Source organism: Zalophus californianus, chromosome 2 (genome assembly GCF_009762305.2).
Source record: "Zalophus californianus isolate mZalCal1 chromosome 2, mZalCal1.pri.v2, whole genome shotgun sequence".
NCBI lineage: Eukaryota > Metazoa > Chordata > Mammalia > Carnivora > Otariidae > Zalophus > Zalophus californianus.
Window position 1 is genome coordinate 59,119,656 of NC_045596.1, and position 20,793 is coordinate 59,140,448.

A 20,793-nucleotide genomic window follows, 5' to 3' on the forward strand; every position below is an offset into this window, starting at 1 on the left:
ATCATTTCATTTATTTCTCTAGCCATGTTTACAAAGTTGTTATTATTCTACATATATAGGTAAAGAAACTGAGACTGAAATAGGCATTTCTCCAAGGTTACCCAGGTTTTAACTGTACAGCCTGAGATTTGAACTGGAATCTCAGATATTGACCAAGGAACAGAGGAGGCTAGACAAGCACTTAAAATTTGCCATGGGTAGTATTTTTGTCATGGATAATCCTAACTATATAGGTTAGTAAAATAGTAATTTGATATAGCATACAACCTGCCAAGTTTAATCTCTTAATCAACATTTGTCTAGCAGCAAGATTTCTAGAGCAGTCCTTGTCTATTAGAAATCTAGACAAGATTTCTAGTCTTGTGTGGCAGATGAAGAAGAAATGCAGTTTACCTAATTTGCTTATGTGGAAGCTTTATTATTTTCTTTTCTTTTAAGAAGCAAAACACTGTTAAATTGTCCTTTCAAAATACTGTAAACATGAAAGATTAAAGTCAGTTATTTATGCTTGAGATTCTGGTAGTTGTAGTTCTAAAAACATTTCAGTTGTTTGGTGACCAGTAATCTAGACCACTGTATCCTTAAACATCTGTTAGCCTACCCCCCGCCAACCTTTATTGACTTTTTCATTAATATCTTTGACAAGTTAATTCAAAGTAGTAGAAACTCGACCTTCATCTATTTAGACTCTCCTTCCATCTTCCCTGAGGGTGCATGTAAGTACCCAGGCATGGTGGGGCATTTAATTCTCACTGTTACAAGTTCCTAACCTGGCATCCAGTGAGATAGCCTTCATCTCATCAGGTCCTTGGCCAACTGTCTACACATGCACTGGCCCTTTTGTCTCCAATGGCTTTATCACTCTGCGACAGGAAACTCTAAGAAAGTGTCTCAGTCATCTGCCTAGGCTCTCCTTACATCCATTTAATTATTTGGGGCCATGACACCTTCTCAATCTCCACCCAGACAATGAGGAAAAGATCCCTTTGTTTTTGAACATCCCAAACCAATACTGGGTTTTTTGCCAACTCTCCAAGACACAGCCCAAGGCACATTGACTAGCAACCTCTCCCTGGGAACCTCTCAAGTTGAAGCTCTCACCACCTCTTCCAATGTCCTGACTTTATATTTAGCCCTTTCGTTTTCTAGCTTGAGTCCCTCTGTCTTTCCTAAGTGTTCGTCTTTTGAAATCCAGGAGTCAGGGAGTAAGTTCTTTCTTCTCTGTTCTCTTTCTTGTCTGTATCACTTCTCTGAATCAATAAGCACCGAGAGTCTCAGCCACTGCTTGAATGCTTAAAGGAGATGTGTAGCATAAGCCCTGACAGCTGGCTTTCCTTTTTGTAATACAACTGCCTAATAAATAGACCTAAGAGCTTTGATTACAGAGGCATCCATTTCAAAGATGTCTATCTCCAATAAACATCTCTCCAGCTGCTAGATATAAAGAGCCAGGCTGCCCCTCCCTGCCAGACTTCATTGTTTTAGAGATCTTGGTTGTTTTGATAACTGAGCACTTGGGCTGCTTGTGTTTTCTCTTCCTGTGCCTTAAATTCCCACCCTGAACCACAATAAAAGCAGAATCCCAGGCCTGAGCACTCTCTCCCTACCGGTGGGGACCTCACTGGGTGCTCCCTGGTGTGCTATGTAATATCCCAGTCATATAAATAATAAACTTTTCTCTTTCTTAAAGTTTCCTGGTGGTTATTGCGGACGCTGTCTTACAGTCATAATAAAAACCACAAGGGCCAGTCCAGCCACAATATTGGTTTCCAGTGGGCTGAGACCAGCACACAATGAGGTGGGAGAAGGGAAGGTCTATGACTATAGACAAAGGGAATTACAGGGATTATCAAAAAATAGTTTGTGTTTCCTGAATATCAGGTCTCATTAGTATGCATTTTCTAGACTATCTGGCCTTTAGGAGCTATATCCTTAAAGCAGAGGAATTGGACTCACTAATTTTCAAATTTGACTATGGGGAGCCTAAGGGGCTGTTGGCTGGCTGTACAGCCATCTTCTCTTTACAACGGGTACACTTCTCCTTGCTTTGATCATGTTACATACTGAGCTTGGTAAACATTTTTCCTTTAAAGAAAGGGTTAAACAATGTTTGAAACCCATTCCATTTGACTTTAATACTCTGTATATAGCATGGTGGTTAGTTACATAGACCCTTGCCTATTACCCCCACTGACCTCCAACCTCTACTCATGCCTCAGATACACCAATGTCTTTTTGAAGGGAACAAGGTTTGGGTGATGAGAGGAAGAAAAGAGAAGCATGCATCCAGCCCCCACAAGTTCACTGGATTTTGCAGAGGAAAGATTCAAGGCAGAAGCTGATAGAACTACCCAAGAGTGATCCTGTGAATTTCTGAGAACAAAGGGATTCCATACTCCTAAATGATCCAGTATGGCACAGAGCAGGACCCTCCTGGCCCTCAGCTCTGTAAGGAACCTGGCACTGTTCTGGCACCCCAAAGATTAGAAGCTTTGGAGGCATCCAGAGATTGTCCGTGCTATGGACAATATATTCTAATGATACGCATCATAGCCAAACAAATACCTGATAGGAACCAAAGAAGCCAGAGAAAAAGTAGATACGCTCTGTAGTCATTGCCACTGACTCACTGGTTTATAAATACTTCTTGAGGATTCCTAGAAATAACAGGGGGACTTCTAGGGGAAGACCCTGCAGTATAGGTTCTATTTAGCTGGGATACATTTAGCCATCATAGGACTGTCTCCAAAGCAAATAAAGCTGAAGAAAGTTTTTCTAATCTAGAAAAAAAATACACATTCATACAAATTCCACTGCAATTACTCTTGTTATTTATGTAGTAGGACAACTTCCAGGTGAAGGAGTAATCCACCTGAATAAGCATTTCCATGGTGTTACTTTTATATCTGAACAAGAGTTCTGGTTTTGTTCCCAGCCTCACCTCTGACTCATCATTGTGAAACTAAGAAATCATTTAGCCTCTCAGCACCTCAAAATCTCTCTTCTGTGAATGAGGATAATGGGTAAACCTTCTCTTGCTTCACTGAATTGTTGTGAAGTTTAATTAGATAATGTTTGCACAGCCCTTTGAACTCTACTAATTAAATTGATGTGTAAATATGGTGCTTCCTTTTATCAGGATGCCTTGACTGAGCCATTTCATAAAGACTTAAAGATGACCATGATAGGAGGATTCATAGGGAAAAGATTTTTTTTTTAATTCATGTGAACTCAATTCTGAGATCGTCAAATAGGCATCTGAAAATACCCAGCTGGAGTTCTAATTAATAGGGGTAAGGATATGGCCTCATACTTGCTCAAGGGGTAATGGTTACACCTTCATATCAGGGGAAACTTAGCACCTAGACTGAACTTATACTCTGCTCTGTGTGTGCTTTAGGTATTGGCATTGTTTTGTTTTCTTTTTAAGATTTTATTTATTTATTTGAGAGAGAAAGAGAGAGAGAGACTACAAGTGGGGGGGAGGGGCAGAGGGACAAGCAGATTACCCACTGAGCAAGGAGACGATGTGGGACTTGATCCCAGGACCCTAGGAACATGACCTGAACCAAAATCAGACGCTTAACTGAGTGAGCCACCCAGGCGCCCCATATTGGCATCGTTTTTAAGGTGTTATGTTTATTCATTATATTTTACTAAGACAACACTGGTGATTTATTACATACCTGTCATATAAGGAATCACACAATAACAGGTTTGCAGTCACCTAATAAGAAAGTCATAACTTTTGAAGTAGCATGATTCAGTGTAGCTCACTCATGGGTTAGCCTACTTATCAATCAGAGAGATTTCCACCCACAACAGAGAAATCTTAGATAAATCAGAAATCCTCTTACTAAATTTTCTGATGAGAATAGTTCACCCTAAAATAATTATCCCAATTATTTCTGAATATGTGTTTTAATAATAGGTCTTTTTTTCTGTCAGAAACAAATTCGTAGATGGATTAATTGGCTTGGGGAAAAAAACACAAGCCTTCCTCTATAAACCTGCCTTGGACTTTAGTGTGTAATTATATTTGTGAGCTAGGATTTTTTAATGATGATATCATAATTATGTAGCAATTAAATTTCATATGTTACTGAATATCCCAGAATATAGAATTGAAATGTTTGATCAGGAACTTAGACAACGGATATGAGAGTTTTGAAAACTATTAAATATCAAGGTGGGAGTTCACAATGGCAAATACTTCTGTAAAATCTAATAGCTAGTTTATTAAACTTGTAATGTTTCTTCTGTCGTGTATGTACTTCAGGAATATATCCACTGATGGACCAGCATAACATAAAAGCACTTTGAAGGGTTAGAAACTTCAAATTCAGCTTCTGATTCCTATCTTCTGAAATGGATGTTCTGCCCTGAATCTTCATCTGAATGAAAGAGGGGGTTCCAGGGATTCTTTAGGCCCTGGTTGAGGGCTTATGAAAAGTACAAAGTGCCTTCGTAAACTCTGGACATAAGGACCCAGATAGGTATAGTGTTGATATTTTCAGAAGAAGGCAAATAAGTATTGATTATTATGATCTAAAGGGACACAAAAGAAAACAAAATACAGATCTAAAACCAAAATATATTGCCTCAGGAGGCACAAAGACAAAATAGAATTTGAGCTTGCTACTATAGGGAAAGGGAATGAATATTCTTTTTATGCCTCTAAAATTCTGAATGAATCTATATTACCTCACCTGTTGGGGTTTTTAACTAGGAGGATAAATGTTCTAAGAATCAGTCAATTCTCTATTAGTTTTAGTCTAACTTTAGCTTATTTTAGAAAACAAACCTTTCCAGGTTTTGGAAGATCTTTAACACTGGCTTTCAGCTCAGAATAAGACTAGGTCTTAAAACCAAAGCAGTTTTCCCTGTTCTGAGGGAGATTTAACTTTGCAAGGTAACTGCACTCTGGCGGGTTTTGGCCAGTCAGGAGGGAAAGGAACAGCTCAGAAAGAAATGGCGGAAATAGTTGAGGGAAGAGGAGTAATAGGATGAAGGCTATTAGGGTTATGCTGAGACTTGGAGGAATCTAGAAGAGAGACCATTTTTAGGTTTTTATCTTTTGTTTGCCATGGCCAAGACATCTTTTAAGGGAACAGTTTTGGAATATGAATACCTTTGAATACTTCCTCAAAAACATTAAAAAATGCAGACCACTGGATGGGTAGAATTTTATTCCTTTAGGTTCTAAGATACCTCTCCAATGAACACTTTTGTTTACCTCAAAAGTTCTTCAGAATGGCTATTAAAATTCTAAATTATCCTTGGTGAAATGATGCCATCTAGAAAGGTAGTTATAAGAATCTGGGATATGGTATAAACACATGTAAAGAGCAGGAGTCTGTATCAGAGGGGAGAATGGTGTTGGTTTTAGACTGAGGCAAATCCAGGAGTCTGGGACCGGTCAGTTGAAAGTGCTGTTTGTATACTTTATGCCTCACACCCCCACGTCTAATGGCTGGCCCATCTCTAGTTGCAAACCTGACCAATTTGTGGTTTTCCCCAGACAAAAAGGTTTGGGAATATTTCACAGACAAAACAAAGCTCTTGTTTTATGAAGAAAGTTCTCATAAAATTTTACTTAGTGACCTGAGGCACAGTTTTTCTATAGGATTTCCCAAAGTTCAGAAGATACTCTCTGTATTTCTCAGTTCTTAGGGCCAGTTTGAGGAATGGATTTATCCAGGTTTACTCAACATCTTCTCCCTGTGAACTTCTCCCATATAGATACACAACAAAAATGACAGGGACATGGGCAAATTTCGTTTTATGTAGTGAGACTGATCTCTACTAATGATAAAAGATTTTTAACTGATTGAGTAATCAAAGGATTCCTAAAAAGGGTTCCTGATTCATAGAAGACAAAATAAATTCAGCATTTGGGGAGCTTTAATAAAAGAAACCAAAGTTCAGACTCAATACAAGACTTACCTCATCATTCCAGTGTGAGAGACCAATAATAACTCCCTATCCCAGCAAAAGGCTCAAGGGACCATAGAGGTACCCATGGTTTCTGAGATGAGATCTTGTCTTGAATCATGGCCAAGAGTGGTTATTGATGAGATCTTCATGGATCTCTAATATTGTCAAATGCTGGCTCTCCTTAAATACCCAAACAATCCATTGATAAAACGATCTGAGCTTATGGTTACAGAAGCATGGGAAAACACTGTCTTGGCAGCCTTTTAGGAGGAGTGGTATCCTGGAGCTTCCTACAATCATCAAGTCTGTGAAGGTTGATTCTGAGCATCTCTTTCTAATTCTATGTTCATTTGATGTCACTTGCTCTCTTGAAGTCCCATGGTAGGAGTATTTATGCCATAGAAGAGTATTTATACCACAGAAATCACCAAATTCCACAAATCAGAGATTCCCCCCCAACCCCCAGAGAGCCAATTTACCTTAGTAGTGTCTTGAGGTATAGAAGCAAAGTTGGGATATTTAGATGTTGGAATTTGTTTTAAGGCAAGTCTTTTAATGTGGAGGCTTGCTTAGGTTTGGGTAAGGAGCATAATATAAAAGTTTAGGATTGGTGGGTACAGCAAGGAGAGGATTTTGAAGCAAGGATTTTCAAGAGTCTTGGAAAACAAACAAGTCATTTGATACCTATCTACTGAAAAGTCAAACAATTAGATGTTAGTTAAAATGAGTTTTTAACAACTTCCCAAGACAGTGAAATTATTCACAACTTCTATCTTTCTGAGCAAGAGTTTCCTGGAATAATAGTCATGTTGATGAAGACAGTGGAATAGTAAAGTCATATTAATGTATACAGTTGGCTACGTGGGTGTGGATGGTTTTGGTTCTCACATACGATGCTTGAGCCTTCAAATTATATAAGAATTAAGGATAGGTTTCCATGGAATTATCACAGCAAAAATAGATAAATAAAATAAATAAATAAATAAAGCTCATAGGAAATAGTTATTTGAAATCACTATTCATGTTCAACTTTAACAAAACATAAAAAAACCCTCTGACTCCACATCCTAATGGCATTTAAAACCTATTGGTGTTTAAATATTTACCAGATATTTAAATAGCTTTTAATTCTATTCCACTGTTATCAAATAATAAGAATTTAAATATATTCCATTTATATATGTGGGGAACTAAATAAATCATGTCTAAGGAATTTCTTTTCAGTGTCTTTAAAAATATAATTAATGAACAACTTTATACTTCCAATCATTTACCTCTACAAGACAACAATGTAGATGGATGATTTAGAGTATTAAGATATTTGAGACAGATTTTGTATGTCCATTTGTTATAATTTCAGCATTAAATACAGTTTGTATTATTTCTTTCTTTTCTTTAGTAGAATGATAGGATCAGAAGTCTGCAAGGATCAGAAATGAAATAGTTGAGAGAGAAGGAAAAGAACATTTAATTTGACGATGCAAAAGACAGTGTTTAAATCATAGAAATGGAAGGCATTACTAACCTTCCCAGATCCTTCTTTACCCAATTGTGAATATTTCTAGTGAGGAATAGGGCAGTATACAGTTTCTCTTTGTGGAGCATTTTCTTATTCTTAAAATATTCTCTGTAATGAGCTGAAGGCTATTCCCTGTGTTCCTTCCTTCTTTCATTCTTCCTTCTGAAAACATTTCAAGTAAATCTACTCTATTCAGTCTAGCATATTGATGACACTACCACAATTATTGGGTTTTGCTTTTGTTTTCAGTTGCTTTGTTTGTTTGTTTTGTTTTTCCTGAGATAGGCAGCCTGAGTTTATTCCATCATTCTTCTATTTCAGAGGTATTCAGTGTGGGGACCAGTACTGGTCCATGACTCTTTCTTATATATAGGTCCACAACAAGATAAGGTGCTGAGCCAGAATATAAATCAACATACTGCTTCCTTCACTGAAAAAAACCTTGCTATGAAAAAAGAAAGCTAGCTGAATTAAACAGTGTGTTTAGTGAGATAGTTGTTTTACAGTGTGGCATGAGCTTGTTTACCCTATTGCAGGCTGGTAGTAAACAGTTAAACCAACTAGTTTGATAGTACTTGCCCCATATGACATGAGTTCTAGATCCATTCTAATCATTCTTCTCTAGACCAGCCCCTAGAATACAACCAGTGCTCCCAGAGAGACTCTGCCAAAAATATAGTGGGAAACATATCCTTATATATGGACACTGTCATCTTAGAGTAGCCTAATAAATGTATTTATTTATTTATTTATTTATTTATTTATTTATTTATTTATCTTTTAGAGAAGGAAGCGGGGAGGGGCAGAAGGAGAGGGAGAGAGAGAATCTCAAGAAGGCTCTATGCCCAGTGCAGCACCTAACACAGGGCTCTATCCCACAACCCTGAGATCATGACCTGAGCCAAAATCAAAAGTAGGATACCTCACTGACTGAGCTACCCGGGCGTCCCTAGTTTTTAATGAATTTTTAATCAAGTACAACTCCTGGTCAGAATCACACATTTATCTCCTCTTAAATTCTTCTTGCTACTTATAGTCCACCATTCCAAAGTGGGCTACCTGTTAACTATTCTATCTGATTTTGCTCATTTATACATAGAGGCTATGCAGCTACTGCTGTGTTAAAAACCAAAACCAAAACATCTCAATCACTTTAAACAGCCATTTTTTTTTTTTTTTTTTTTTTTTTAGTTTCTCATGAGTTTGTCTTCATCTGGTCAGTTATGGTGACCTTGGCTCGTTTCTTCTGATTTTGACTGGGCTTGCTCTAGCATCTGCCTTTAACTGGTGGTTAGCTAGAGTCTAGTCTAGGATGGCCTCAGCTGAAATGACTCAGCTTTCCTCCACAGGATTTGTATCCTCCAGTAGGCTAGCTTGAGCTTGGTTCTCATGGCTGTCACAGGGTTCCAAGGGATATAAGAAGAACACAAGACCTCTGTAAGGATTAGCCCCAGCATAGGGTAGAGCAGAGAAAGGCAGAAAATAGACCCGGAGGAGAACAAAGATGAAATAACCATCATAGTGCCAGTGTGTTCTTCCAACTTCTTTATTAAAAAACTTGAAAATGGCACCAACAGATACTTTTCATGGAAGACCTCAATAGACCTTCTTAGAGATGCATTGATCAACAGTTTTGGAAAACATTATTTAACTATCCATGACTGTACCAGTAGGAGCTTTTATCCAACCCACATTTTTCCATGATGTTAATAAGGGTTTAGTGAAAAATTTTGTCAAATTTGATGCTGCAATTAAGAAAACATCCATAGTTTTCTGAACATAAATGATCATCACTGCATTTAATTATAATAGAAAAATATTAGAAAGAGTTCAGGACTATATAACTTATTATGGTAATCCATATAATAAATAATTTCATGTGAGTTTTAAATTTCAAATAATTGATAAAATGGGGAGATGCTCAAAATTTAATTTTAATGATAAAATGGTAGGATACATAAACACAATATTAGCAAAATTATAGGTATTATATTTTATATCTAATATATAAATATTTTAAAGTCCTAGAAAAACAACAAAAATAAACTTACTATCTTTGAATGGCATGATTATAGTGATTTTTATTTTCATCTTAAATTTAGATATTTTCTAGATTTTCTGCCATAGACATATGTGATGGCATCCTCAGGGGGAAAAAATGTATTTAAGATTTTTCCATTTTGTAATGAAAATCAAGCATACATTTCCCTCTATTTTGAAAATTATACATTTGTTTATTGCCAGTCTGATATTCTCTGAGAAAACATAATGAACAACTACAATTGGGAGGGAAATTTGGATCTTTCTCAAAGCCTAGTAGCTGGATTTTAATAACTATTTCATCAACATTTTTATCTTAAAAATATTTCCTGCAGCTATAATCTATGTATGTTTCCTTTTTTTTAAAGAAAATATTTCCTTTTATTAACCATCTATAAAACTTCCATCTAGATCACTACCCTTTCAGAGCTCTTTAGTAACTAAGAGCAATGGATAAAATCCATATAACTTCAGAAAAGTTCCCATCACCATCAGTTCAGAACATCTGTTTCACAAGCTTAGATTATTTAAAAAGAATGATTAGAAATTAAATACCACAAATAAGATTTTTTATTTGTCACCATTAAAAGTCTGAATTTTAAACAGATTCTTGGACTAGTGGCTCATATCCATCAGCTCATTCAGTCTTAGCACGGGCCTCATCCCAGTCACTTTTCCAGAATGACTACCTTCACCATGAAGCTCCATGAGTTTTCCCAATTCAAACTTGGGCTTCTTCAGCATTTTTACTTTTCTAACAAAGAAAGACATCATGGAGTGAATAAATAGACTAACAAGGCTTTTCTGTGTCTTTTCTGAGGCTATCTGGAATCAATTTATTGGCCATTTCTTTCAAGTCATTTGCCTGCACTTCTTGGGTCATGGTTTCCATCATCTTTTTCCGAATTTGGGGTACCTATTGGTGCTGAGCATAAGAGGTCTTCTGAATCTGATTGTTGTGTTTTTTAGTAAAACCAACACAAAATAGATGAAGCAAATAACCATCGGTAGTCTTGACATCAACATGAGCTTCAATCATGGTCTGCCAGTTTTCGACCATGGAGCACATTCTGTTACGGGTAAGATCCATGCCATGCAAATTAGTCAGGCAGTTTTTGCCCTGAACATCCTCAGTAATTAGCTTGAATTTTCTGAATGCAATTTCATCATTCTACAGATCAGCAAGCCTCGCTTCAAATGCATGGCCCTTGAGGCCATCAGATCCTATTTTGGTTCTTCGAGTTCTTGTAACTAATGTTTTTCCAAAATTTCTTGTGTTAAACATAGCTGGTGCTTTCACATCATACCAATCTTTCCTCGAAAATGGATCAACCACTTTCTTCTTGGCTCCCTTTTGCCACCTTTCATAAGGTGCTTATTCTTGCTGACTGCCATGGCGCTGCTCAGGGAACCAAAAGGCTATGTTTTCTTTTTCTACTGGGTTCCAAGAAGAAACAGGATTATGACTATCTTTAGAACAATACTCAATATCTATGCTAGACCTGCTAAAAAGGAAGAAGTTCTGTGGGCTAGGTAAGAAAGCAAGAGAAAAACCATATTTCAAACATTGATGCCTCATTGGTTATATTATTATGTGGCTGGGGAACCTATCAGATAGCTGCATCTATTTTAGCACTGACCATTTCTTTATAGCCTTTAAATTCTTACTTGTCCTAAAAATCATATATCAAGAAGGTGACATTTAAGCTATCTGGAATGCATAAATGGATAGTTTAAATGTAGAAGAAAGCCTCTGACAACACAACATGTATCTTTTTCTTGCAAGGGATGCAAAATGTGAAAATGAGTAAATCACCTCCTAAACACAGTGGTGGGAGAGTAAAGATGGCCACAAAATCTTTGATTTAACTCCCACTGAAAAGTGGACTCTCTGTCCTCTTAAATCCAAGTGGATTCTGTCACTGCTTAGCCGGTAGAATAGGACAGAAGCCATACTGTGCCAGCTTTCAGGTTCCAGCCATGAGCTACTGGCAACTTCTGCTCCCCGTTTCTTGGAACTCTCATGCTTGGAAGCCAGCTGCCAGGAAGCCCAAGCCACAGGAGAGGCCACACCTGTGTGCTCCAGCTGATAGTCCTAGCTGAGCTCCACCAACCATGAGCAGCAACTGCAGCCATGTTAGGGAGCCATCTTGGACTGTCGCCATCTTGGACAGTCACCCTAGCCACATCTTGGGATGACTCCAGCCTCAGCCACTGTCGGATTCCAGCTATATGAAAGACCCAGGGAAGGTCCATTCACTGAGCTCAGTCAACCCACAGAACCATGAAGTGTAATAATGAAGTGTTGTTTTAAGACACTAAGTTTGGGGATGGTATCTTAATAATTAACAAAAATAATTGTACATTAACCATTGTTAGCTGGTACTGTTATACTTGAAATAAAGTGTGAAAATCGTTGTAGAAAATGAATGGTGACATAAGATCTCTGTAAAGTTATCTTTCTAACTGCAATGGAGAAATAGTGAATAGAGCTTAGTATATCTTATGCCTTTCCAAGTCATATACAAACATAATGAATCAAAGAAACCAAGAGAAAACAAAAAGAAAGCCCAAGATAACACTTCACGTTTAGAGTTGATGTGATACCACCATGTGTATGGTACTTTACCATTTACCGCAACCCTGAGAATGTGAATTATTCTCACCTCATTTTTTTTCTTTTTATTCATCCTCCTTCCACCCACCCAACCCTTCCTTCTCTCTACCTCCAATTTCCAAATAGTTTTCATTCCACCAAACCTCAACAGGAGCCTGTTTCATATCCATAATGTCCCCATGCCATTTACAGTGCATGAAACACAAAAGGATGCTACTCCAGTGGGTACCCATCAGGAGAAATCTGGTAGCAATCTCAGAGGTGAAAGGATAAATCCACGTAGGATTTTATGCACAGAGGTCACCATGTGCTGCCTTTGTTCTTCTGCTTGATCAGAAATGATCAAGTGCAGTTGGTCTCTTCCTAGAAACAGTGTATTTTGTACATTTTTTTAGAGCCATGACAACAAAACTTTAGATATATAAACCTTTGTTATGCTCCAAGGATGAAGTTGAAGTATTTTCCAACTGTTTTGCTTTCAGGTATTCCAAAGTTGATTACGTCTGATATGGTTAAAGAAGGTGCTGCTGTAATTGATGTGGGTATCAACTATGTCCATGACCCAGTGACGGGAAAGACAAAACTGGTTGGAGATGTGGACTTTGAAGGTATTAAACTATATCTCTTTTGATGAGTGAAGAAAAGGAAAGAATCTACTTTGCATGTTTTGATGGTAGAAAGAGAAACTTTGTATTTGATGCAGGCATTATTAAGTTATTGATCATTACACCTCTTTCCTCTGAGGGAAAAGAGTTTAATCACTCACATATTTCTAACCTTCCTTCCTCCCTTTGCCCTCCCTCTCTCTTTCCCTCCCTCCCTCCCTCCCTTCTTTCCTTCCTTCCTTCCTTTTCTCCTCTCACTTCTTGGGAGGAAAATATAATTACACCATTAATATTTAGTTTTAAGATTAAATTCCTTATAATGCAGGTTTTTAGTGAAAGAATTCAGCTGGCCTTCTGTACCAGGCATTATTTTGATTTTTTGAAGTGTGTCTCTATACTTCGCCATCCATGCTATATATTCAGCCATTCACTCTTAAAGCCAGAAGGCATCTTGGGGTGTGTTTGCTAATCCTAACAATATGTCAGATCTAGAGAGTTACCCGGTTAATTCAAGTCAACATTCTTCACTTGTGTTTTAAAGAGGTTGAAGAAGAGGAGCTGGGTTAACATTTCTATGGCCATTGAAGGAGATAAGGCAGCAAATGTGTAGTAACAAACAATTCTAACTCAAATGCCTTATCTCTACTTAGCCCCTGCACAGATAGTTTTAGATGCCTTACTCCTAATCCAATTTTACTTCCAGTATCTTTATCAGATACTTAGAGGCATTCAGGTTTTCAGTATAATCTCGGAATCCTAGATGTCCAATAAGATATGAATTTAGTAAAGTAGATGGAGATATTTTCATATTAGAAATATGATATATATCAGATTAATCATCTGGCCAAAAAAAGCAATGCCATGTCAATAACTTTATCAGCTATAGGTGTATCTTTATAGACAAACTGAAAGGAATAATAGATGATGCCCTCTTTAAACTAATTCCAAATTTTACATTTCCTCTTGGAGTCTGGTCATCAGCCCATGGTTTACCCAAGTCCTAGCATAGTATTGAATGAAACCAAACACGGAGGCACCCAAGTGTTCTAAGGGCATTGGCCCTATGTTTGTGAAATTCCAGGGTGCATCAGGTAGGCAACCTGAGCCTGGTGCTAAAAAGAAAAAAAAGAGAAAAAAGGAAACCCCAAGGACACTTGTGCTGCAATACATTGTGGGGACAGAAGGGCGAATAAGAGCAAAGTAGGGAGAGCACCCCTTTGTCCTCGCAGGGGTTGGAGCTTCCAGTGAAGAAGTGTGGCTCTCCAAGTAACCATGGGCATCTGTTTGTGTATATGGGTGTGTCATGTGTATGTGCTGAACTCTTTAGGAAGTGACCCCGTTTATTTCATTTGTCATGTCCGATCAGCAATGTGAGGTATCGATAATTTATTTGAATTTCTCAACGCGAAAGAGTAAGGAAACATTTCATTTTAAAACCTGACCTTATTTTATTTCTTATCCTTGCACTGTCATTCTGCTTCTCGATGACGTTACAGTTACCCTGCGTTTATTGCAAAATCACCATATGCTTCTGATGCACCCAGATGGCATAGGCAGAACCCAGCTTGAGGCAAGAAAAGCAGAGATATTTGCAGTTCACAACCTTGACCGTGCTGGTAGGGCAAGCCTCCCCAGCAGTTCAACACATCTTTTAAGACCCTTCTCTTGGGACGCCTGGGTGGCTCAGTCAGTTAAGCGGCTACCTTCGGCCCGGGTCATGATCCCAGGGTCCTGGGATTGAGTCCCACATGGGGCTCCTTGCTCAGCAGGGAGCCTGCTTCTCCCTCTCTCTCCCTCTGCTTGTGCTCTGTCAAATAAATAAAATCTTTAAAAAAAAAAAAGACCCTTCTCTCATGATTGTCCATGGGTCTCGAACCATTTCCATGCATTCTTAGATGTAGCTAAGAATGTAGTTTTGCTTGAGGGGTATTCTACAAACATTAAAAAAAAGTGGGCATTTTGGGGTGTGTGCAAATGCTCAGTCACACATAGATAATATACCTCAGATTGCACACCACTCCAGTTGGTAGAATCTATTAAACTGAATGGCACTTATGTGTATCTAAACATATAATGAAATTTTTTAAAAGAAAGTGGCAGAAAGAAACAAGGATATAAGATAAACAGGAAAGAGCATCGGGCTGGGAGACCGGGAGGTGCTTTTAGACCTAGCACCTAGGGGCCCTTTCCAGCCCTAATGATTGGTGCAGCTTGGACGTTTAGCTGAGTGCCACCAAACGATCACGTAAAAACACAGACACCTTTGGAAGGTCAGGGTTTTCTGATCCTGTCATAAGGTATGCCCATCTGCTGGATTATATTACTCCTGCTACACCCCCCCATTCTCCCCCCCACCCCCGGTTCGTAGACCCAGGACCCTAAGGAAAAGCCGGACTTGGTAAAGAAGGCCTTGTGAGAGAGGCCATGACTCAGCCACCCAGAGGAGCGGGCGAGTGATAGGTTTTGACATGTTGCTCTTTGGGTTGTTCATCAGGACTTAACCTGAGGTGAGGGATGATTGCTCGGCTGAGGGGGAGGAACTTTAACTTGGGTTATGCCACAGAACTTAGAGGGAACACTTGGCTGCAAACTGCCATAGGGAAAGTGTGGCTGCTTTGTGAGTATCGGCGAGCATTTCGCTCTAACCGTACAGCCAACAGAAACAAATGGATGCCAGTACAATCAAATGCTAAAATAAATCGTCCTTGCAGAAATGTTCAGCTCTCTAATAAAGGAAAACAGGATGGCCTTTGGCGGGAATGTTTTTTAAAGAATAATTTCATTAACTGACCCCCCTTTGGGAAATAGCAGAAATAGGTGAATAATTGCAAATTCAATGATTTGTAAAACCAGGAGGCATTTTATCTATTTTCTTTCTAAGAAAATGTGGATGCCTACTAGTAATCTGCTTTATTATTAGAAGTTTTGGCTTCAGTTTTGAATCAGGCTCCTCATTTATGGGTGATATTTTATATCAGACACAGCATGAGGATTGCCTCACCCCTTACTATAGTTCTTGACAAAAGGCAACATAAATCACCCTAAATATCTCTTTTTGATGTTCATGTCAGGGTTTTGTTTTAATTCAGCTATGATTTGCTCCAGACCACATCTTCTTTCATCTATGAGGGTTTCTCATTCTCATTTTTTTCTCTGCTCCATTTTCTGCTTCCTTCTCTCTTTGTTCTCCTTCTCTGGAGCCTAGAATAGAATTGAATAGCCCTTCTTGAGCTGGTGGCCTGGTATGGGGGTCAGGACTCAAGGTGGCCCAGAGAAAGGACTGGCCCTACCTTCACCACAATTCCCTGACACCTTGGCCATAAAATTGCCAATATTCCTAGAGAGGAGACAGGCAGATCTAGTAGGAAATTATATTGAAGGTAAGGAAGGTAGGAGAAACTTTCTGACAGGGGGACACCCTCTTCTCAGGTCATTTGGAATTATTCTTAATTTAGTAATAATAGTAGTGTTTGAGAGGTGCTTACTGTCCTTAATCTTTTACCTGAATTGTTCATTTAATCCTTATGATAGCCCTATAAGGCATTGTTATTATCCCTCATTTTACAGAGGCACACAGAGCCTGGGCATCCTCCCTGAGATGACACGTGATGGGGCACTGTGGGTTCAGAGCCAGGCACTTGGAATTTCTACTCTGCGTTGTCGCCACTATCCTGCATTTCACTGGGTGAATACTTTCCTTTTGAGACATGAAGTTATTTCTTTTATGTTTACCCCAGGATATATATAATAGCAAGTTCTCAATTCCCTATACATGTGGAAACCATGGGAAGAGAGTTTTTAATGTTTTGACAAACATTTTTACAAGTCATTGAACAAATGTAATGTCGTCCGTCGATTATTAAAATGGCTTTGCACTGTTTCAGCTTCCACAGTGATTTGTATGGTCTTTTCTGCTACTGTGGAAAGTGAGCACTGCCCATATTTATCTCTATGTCCAGTGAAATTAGTGGGCAATGAGTCCTAGAGTTCAAATTCATGTCCAATGCCATGATCACTTCTACTATGTGATCATTCAGTTGTGTTTGCTTAGCACCTTTCCCAGGGAATCCGTACTGGTGTTTTTCCCCAATACAGATCCAAGTGAGGCCTTCCCTGCAACACCATTCCTCTCTGGGTACCTTGAGGAGTTAATAGGGCCTTAAAGTTATTACTAAACTGAAATGCTATTTTGGTTTGAATTGATCCTTAATTATAGAATTCAAGATAGTTCATCATTGCTTCCAGCATCTGACAAATGCTTACCATTCATTCCCCTTCTATTACCTGAACGAGCCTCTCCCCTCTAATTTAAGGCATTGCAAGAAGAAACAGTACTTAAAAGCATCTGTGGTAAAATTATTTTGTATGTCTAAGAATTGTTTTTCCTTACTAACAACCACACAATAAATAATCTATCTTGAAAAATTTAGATTTGTATACAGATTAAAAAACAACAACAACAACAACAAAAACTGTGGGACCAATCTACTTTCACCTGGCCATTTTCTTTTAGTAGCTCTGAAAGAAACTTCATACATTTCTAATGAAAAATGTATCCTTATAAGGGAGAAACAAGAGATTATGTGGCTTGAGTTGTAATTCACTTCTTCTGACTAGAAAGCAGTCTGTAGTGCTGGGCAAGCTCATAATTACACTGCTTTTATGACAGCAGTTCACTGAATGGATTTGGTGAGCCGAACAATCTAATGACTTCCTGTGCTGTTAATTCAGCTAACCTTGTTCACATTGGCGAATTCTCAGGCCTCATTTGCATCTCGTAGCTACCACACAGATGTTTCTATGATCTTTTGAAGCTTTTAATAGCTTTGCTTCCGTTTTATGATGAATTCTTCAGGGACTGCAGTAGGAATGAAAGGAACTGGAATGTCTGCTCCTTTGTTCCCTCCACCTCTCCTCCCTGTGTTCCATCCCTAAGCATGCCTCTCCACTCCTTGGTCTGTACCAAAACAGGGAATAAAATAATGCTGGGAAGAACCACTGAAAAGGAAGTAAAGAGGCAGGAACAATGTGTGGGCGCTTTTCTCAAAGTCAAAATAGGTGGGGCTAATGTCTAAGAGTGATTCTCTCTGCTGACTTAAAGTTACAGGAATACATAGAAATTACTGAGATAAGTCTAAAGGTACATTACAGTGTTGATGAAAGTGATTTAAATTATAAAAGTAGAAAAGCCACATTATTTGGAAAAGAATGTCTACTCTGACACAACCAATTTTTTTCTAACTGTAGTTGTTTCCAGATGTTTCATGTATGCCTATTTTACATAGTTTGAGGAATATGTGACTTATACCCTTAGATTTTTATCACCTATTTTCCATGTGAAACTCTGGTTCCTGGTTATGTTTAGTGAATACATCATAGTTTGCCTCACTCCGTCTCTTTGGTTAAATGCTGTTCCTATTCCCCTCCCCCGAGTATCATGCTAGAGTATAGGTTAAGCTGCTATAACAAAGGGACCCCAAAAGACATGAACTTGAACAAGGTAGTTTAGCTGTCTCCCACCAATGTCCGGAGTTAGACAGCTCTTCTTCCTCCAGGGATAATGCTCTCATCTAACTGTTTGTATTAGTTTGATAAAACTGCCATAACTAAGTACTAAACACTGTGTGGCTTAAACAACAGAAATTTATTTCTCACAATTCTGGAGGCTAGAAGTCAGAGATCAAAGTGTCACCAGGGTTATTTCTCTGTGACCTGGAGATGGCCGACTTCTCCCTGTCTTAGTATTGTCTTTCCTCTGTATGTGTCTGTGTCCAATTTTCCTCCTCTTACAAGGACACCAGCCAGACTGCATGAGGGTCCACCCTAATGGCATCATCTTAGTTACCAAATATAGTGACATTCTGAGGTGCTGATGGTTAGGACTTCAGCATCTGAATTTGGGGGAGACACAATTCAGCCCACAACACTGTTCCACTTGAGCATTCTTCTTATCCACACAGTTGAAGTTGAATTGCCTCCTCATCCATATTTTCTTCCATTGAAAGGTGAAACAGAGATGAGGACAAGTGACTTACTTCTGTTTAAGAAAATTGAACTGGAGTGGGGCTCCTGGGTGGCTCAGCTGGTTAAGTGTCTGCCTTCGGCTCGGGTCATGATCCCAGGGTCCTGGGATCAGGCCCCGCATCAGGCTCCCTGCCCAGTAGGAGGCCTGCTTCTCCCTCTCCCACTCCCCCTGCTTGTGTTCCCTCTCTTGCTGTGTCTCTCTGTGTCAAATAAATAAATAAAATATTAAAAAAAAAAGAAAATTGAACTGGAGGATGTATGCACCACTTCTGCTGGCCTCCTGTTGACCTGAATATAGCCACATGGCCACTCTATATGGAGTGGAGTGAGAAGGATGGGGAATCCCTAGTCTCTAGACGGGAAGCCACGCTTGGATGAACAATGATCCATTCTGTACATAAGAACTTAAAAACTGGTCTCTTACTTGGAATAGAGAGAGAGATTTCTTCCTCCAGCCCCCACATACCATTCTGTCTACCCTTAATTTATTCCGCTATGAAAACCTCAGTATACAATCTCATTGCTTGCTTTTAATTCAGTTTCAAAGCCGGATCCATTTATTAACTCTTTCCTGTGGGGTAGGTGGAAGCCTAATGTCAGTGAAGTCATGTCTTGGCTCAGATCTTACAGTATTAACCCTGAACTCTGCAGATAAGGTATATGTAGATTTGCAATGTGTAGACCATACAATCTCACCAAAATGTGTCTTCGGTTCTAACTATACTAATTTTTATTATTCAGTCATTGGTAGAGACTAGATACTTATTTTTTATTTATTTTTTGAGAGAGAGAGAGAGAGACAGAGCGTGCGAGCGGGGGGGGGGGGTGAGCAGAGGGAGAGAGAAAGAATCCCAAGCAGGCTCCATGCCCAGTATGGAGCCTGACATGGGGTTCAGTCTCACAACCTTGAGATCATGACCTGAGCCAAAATCAAGAGTTGGACGCTTAACCAACTGAGCCACCCAAGCGCCCAAAGACTAGATACTTTTTGACAACTTCATGCAATGTTGAAAATTATATCAAGTCCCTTTGTAGTTTTCATTTTTCATGTCACTTTACTGACCTTACTTTTGATCTCTTGATCATCATTGATATTTTCTGTGTAGCCCTTCAAATTCACTAAGCCATACTTTTACTGAAATGCATGTCATGCCATATATTCAGGAGTTGGAAAAATAGCAAGGGGAACAGATCTAGATCTCAGCCTTGACTCAGCCACCATCTGCAATCGGCCCTGAATAGGAAAAGCATATGAATTACTCCTTATTGTGACCAGACAAGAAAGATAAACCCATGCAGTGAGATGTGTCAGGAGAGGGTGAGGTCTGCTTAGGGCGAGCTCCTGGGAGGGTAGCCAGCTGGGGTAGTCCCTGAGCTTCCTTCTGCCCCTACTGGTCTTACTGTGGCACAGACTGGCCCCAGGTGACCTGCCTCTTGAGAATGGGTTCCCAGAGTGTCCAAGGATAGATCAGAGTGGGTGAGGTGAGGATCCCAGATACATAGAATAACAAGAGGGCAGGCCAGCCTTGACTGAATTGGGTCATTTGACCAAGAAGTGGGCCGGAGGCCTCAAGGTGGGAGTCTGCAGTGAACGCAGGGCCCCCAGCCTCAAGAGATGGGACTATTGCTGCTGCCATGAGGCTCTGCTGGAGACCGAAGTCCTGGGCCAGACACATCCCAGAGAGACTCTAGTAGTGAAGACAGTGGTACTTTTAGGCAGCTTTAGGTAAGTAAACTTGGTCAAACCTGCAGGAACTAGGGACAAGCCTATGAGAAAGCCCCGTCTGCTAATCCCCACACAGACTCTGCATGTCTCCTGGTTCAAGTACTGAGGTTTTTGTGTGTATGCCCTGCCAGGCATTTCCCTGATGATGGGTGATGCTGAGCATCTTTTCATGTACTAGTTGGCCATTTAGATGTCTTCTTTGGAAAAATGTCTATGTCTTCTGGACATTTTTTAATTGGATGTTTTTCTTTATTAGTTGTTTTACATTCTTCAGGTATTTTTTATAAGGTATTTTGGATAATAACCCCTTATGTGATATATGATT

General features: G+C 39.2%; 1 protein-coding gene across 3 annotated transcripts in view; it reads left to right on the forward strand.

Annotated features, from left to right (window-relative positions):
- The window catches only part of MTHFD2L (methylenetetrahydrofolate dehydrogenase (NADP+ dependent) 2 like), a 134,877-nt gene that overhangs the window by 96,280 nt on the left and 17,804 nt on the right, over positions 1–20,793 (forward strand). For 2 of the 3 annotated variants that reach the window (XM_027600648.1, XM_027600649.1), the window contains one exon: positions 12,596–12,721. In XM_027600648.1, the coding sequence (XP_027456449.1) occupies positions 12,596–12,721 (126 nt within the window). Of the gene's footprint in view, positions 1–12,595; positions 12,722–16,285; positions 16,404–20,793 lie in introns of all 3 variants that reach the window. The other variant, XR_003521091.1, reaches the window with a different exon arrangement.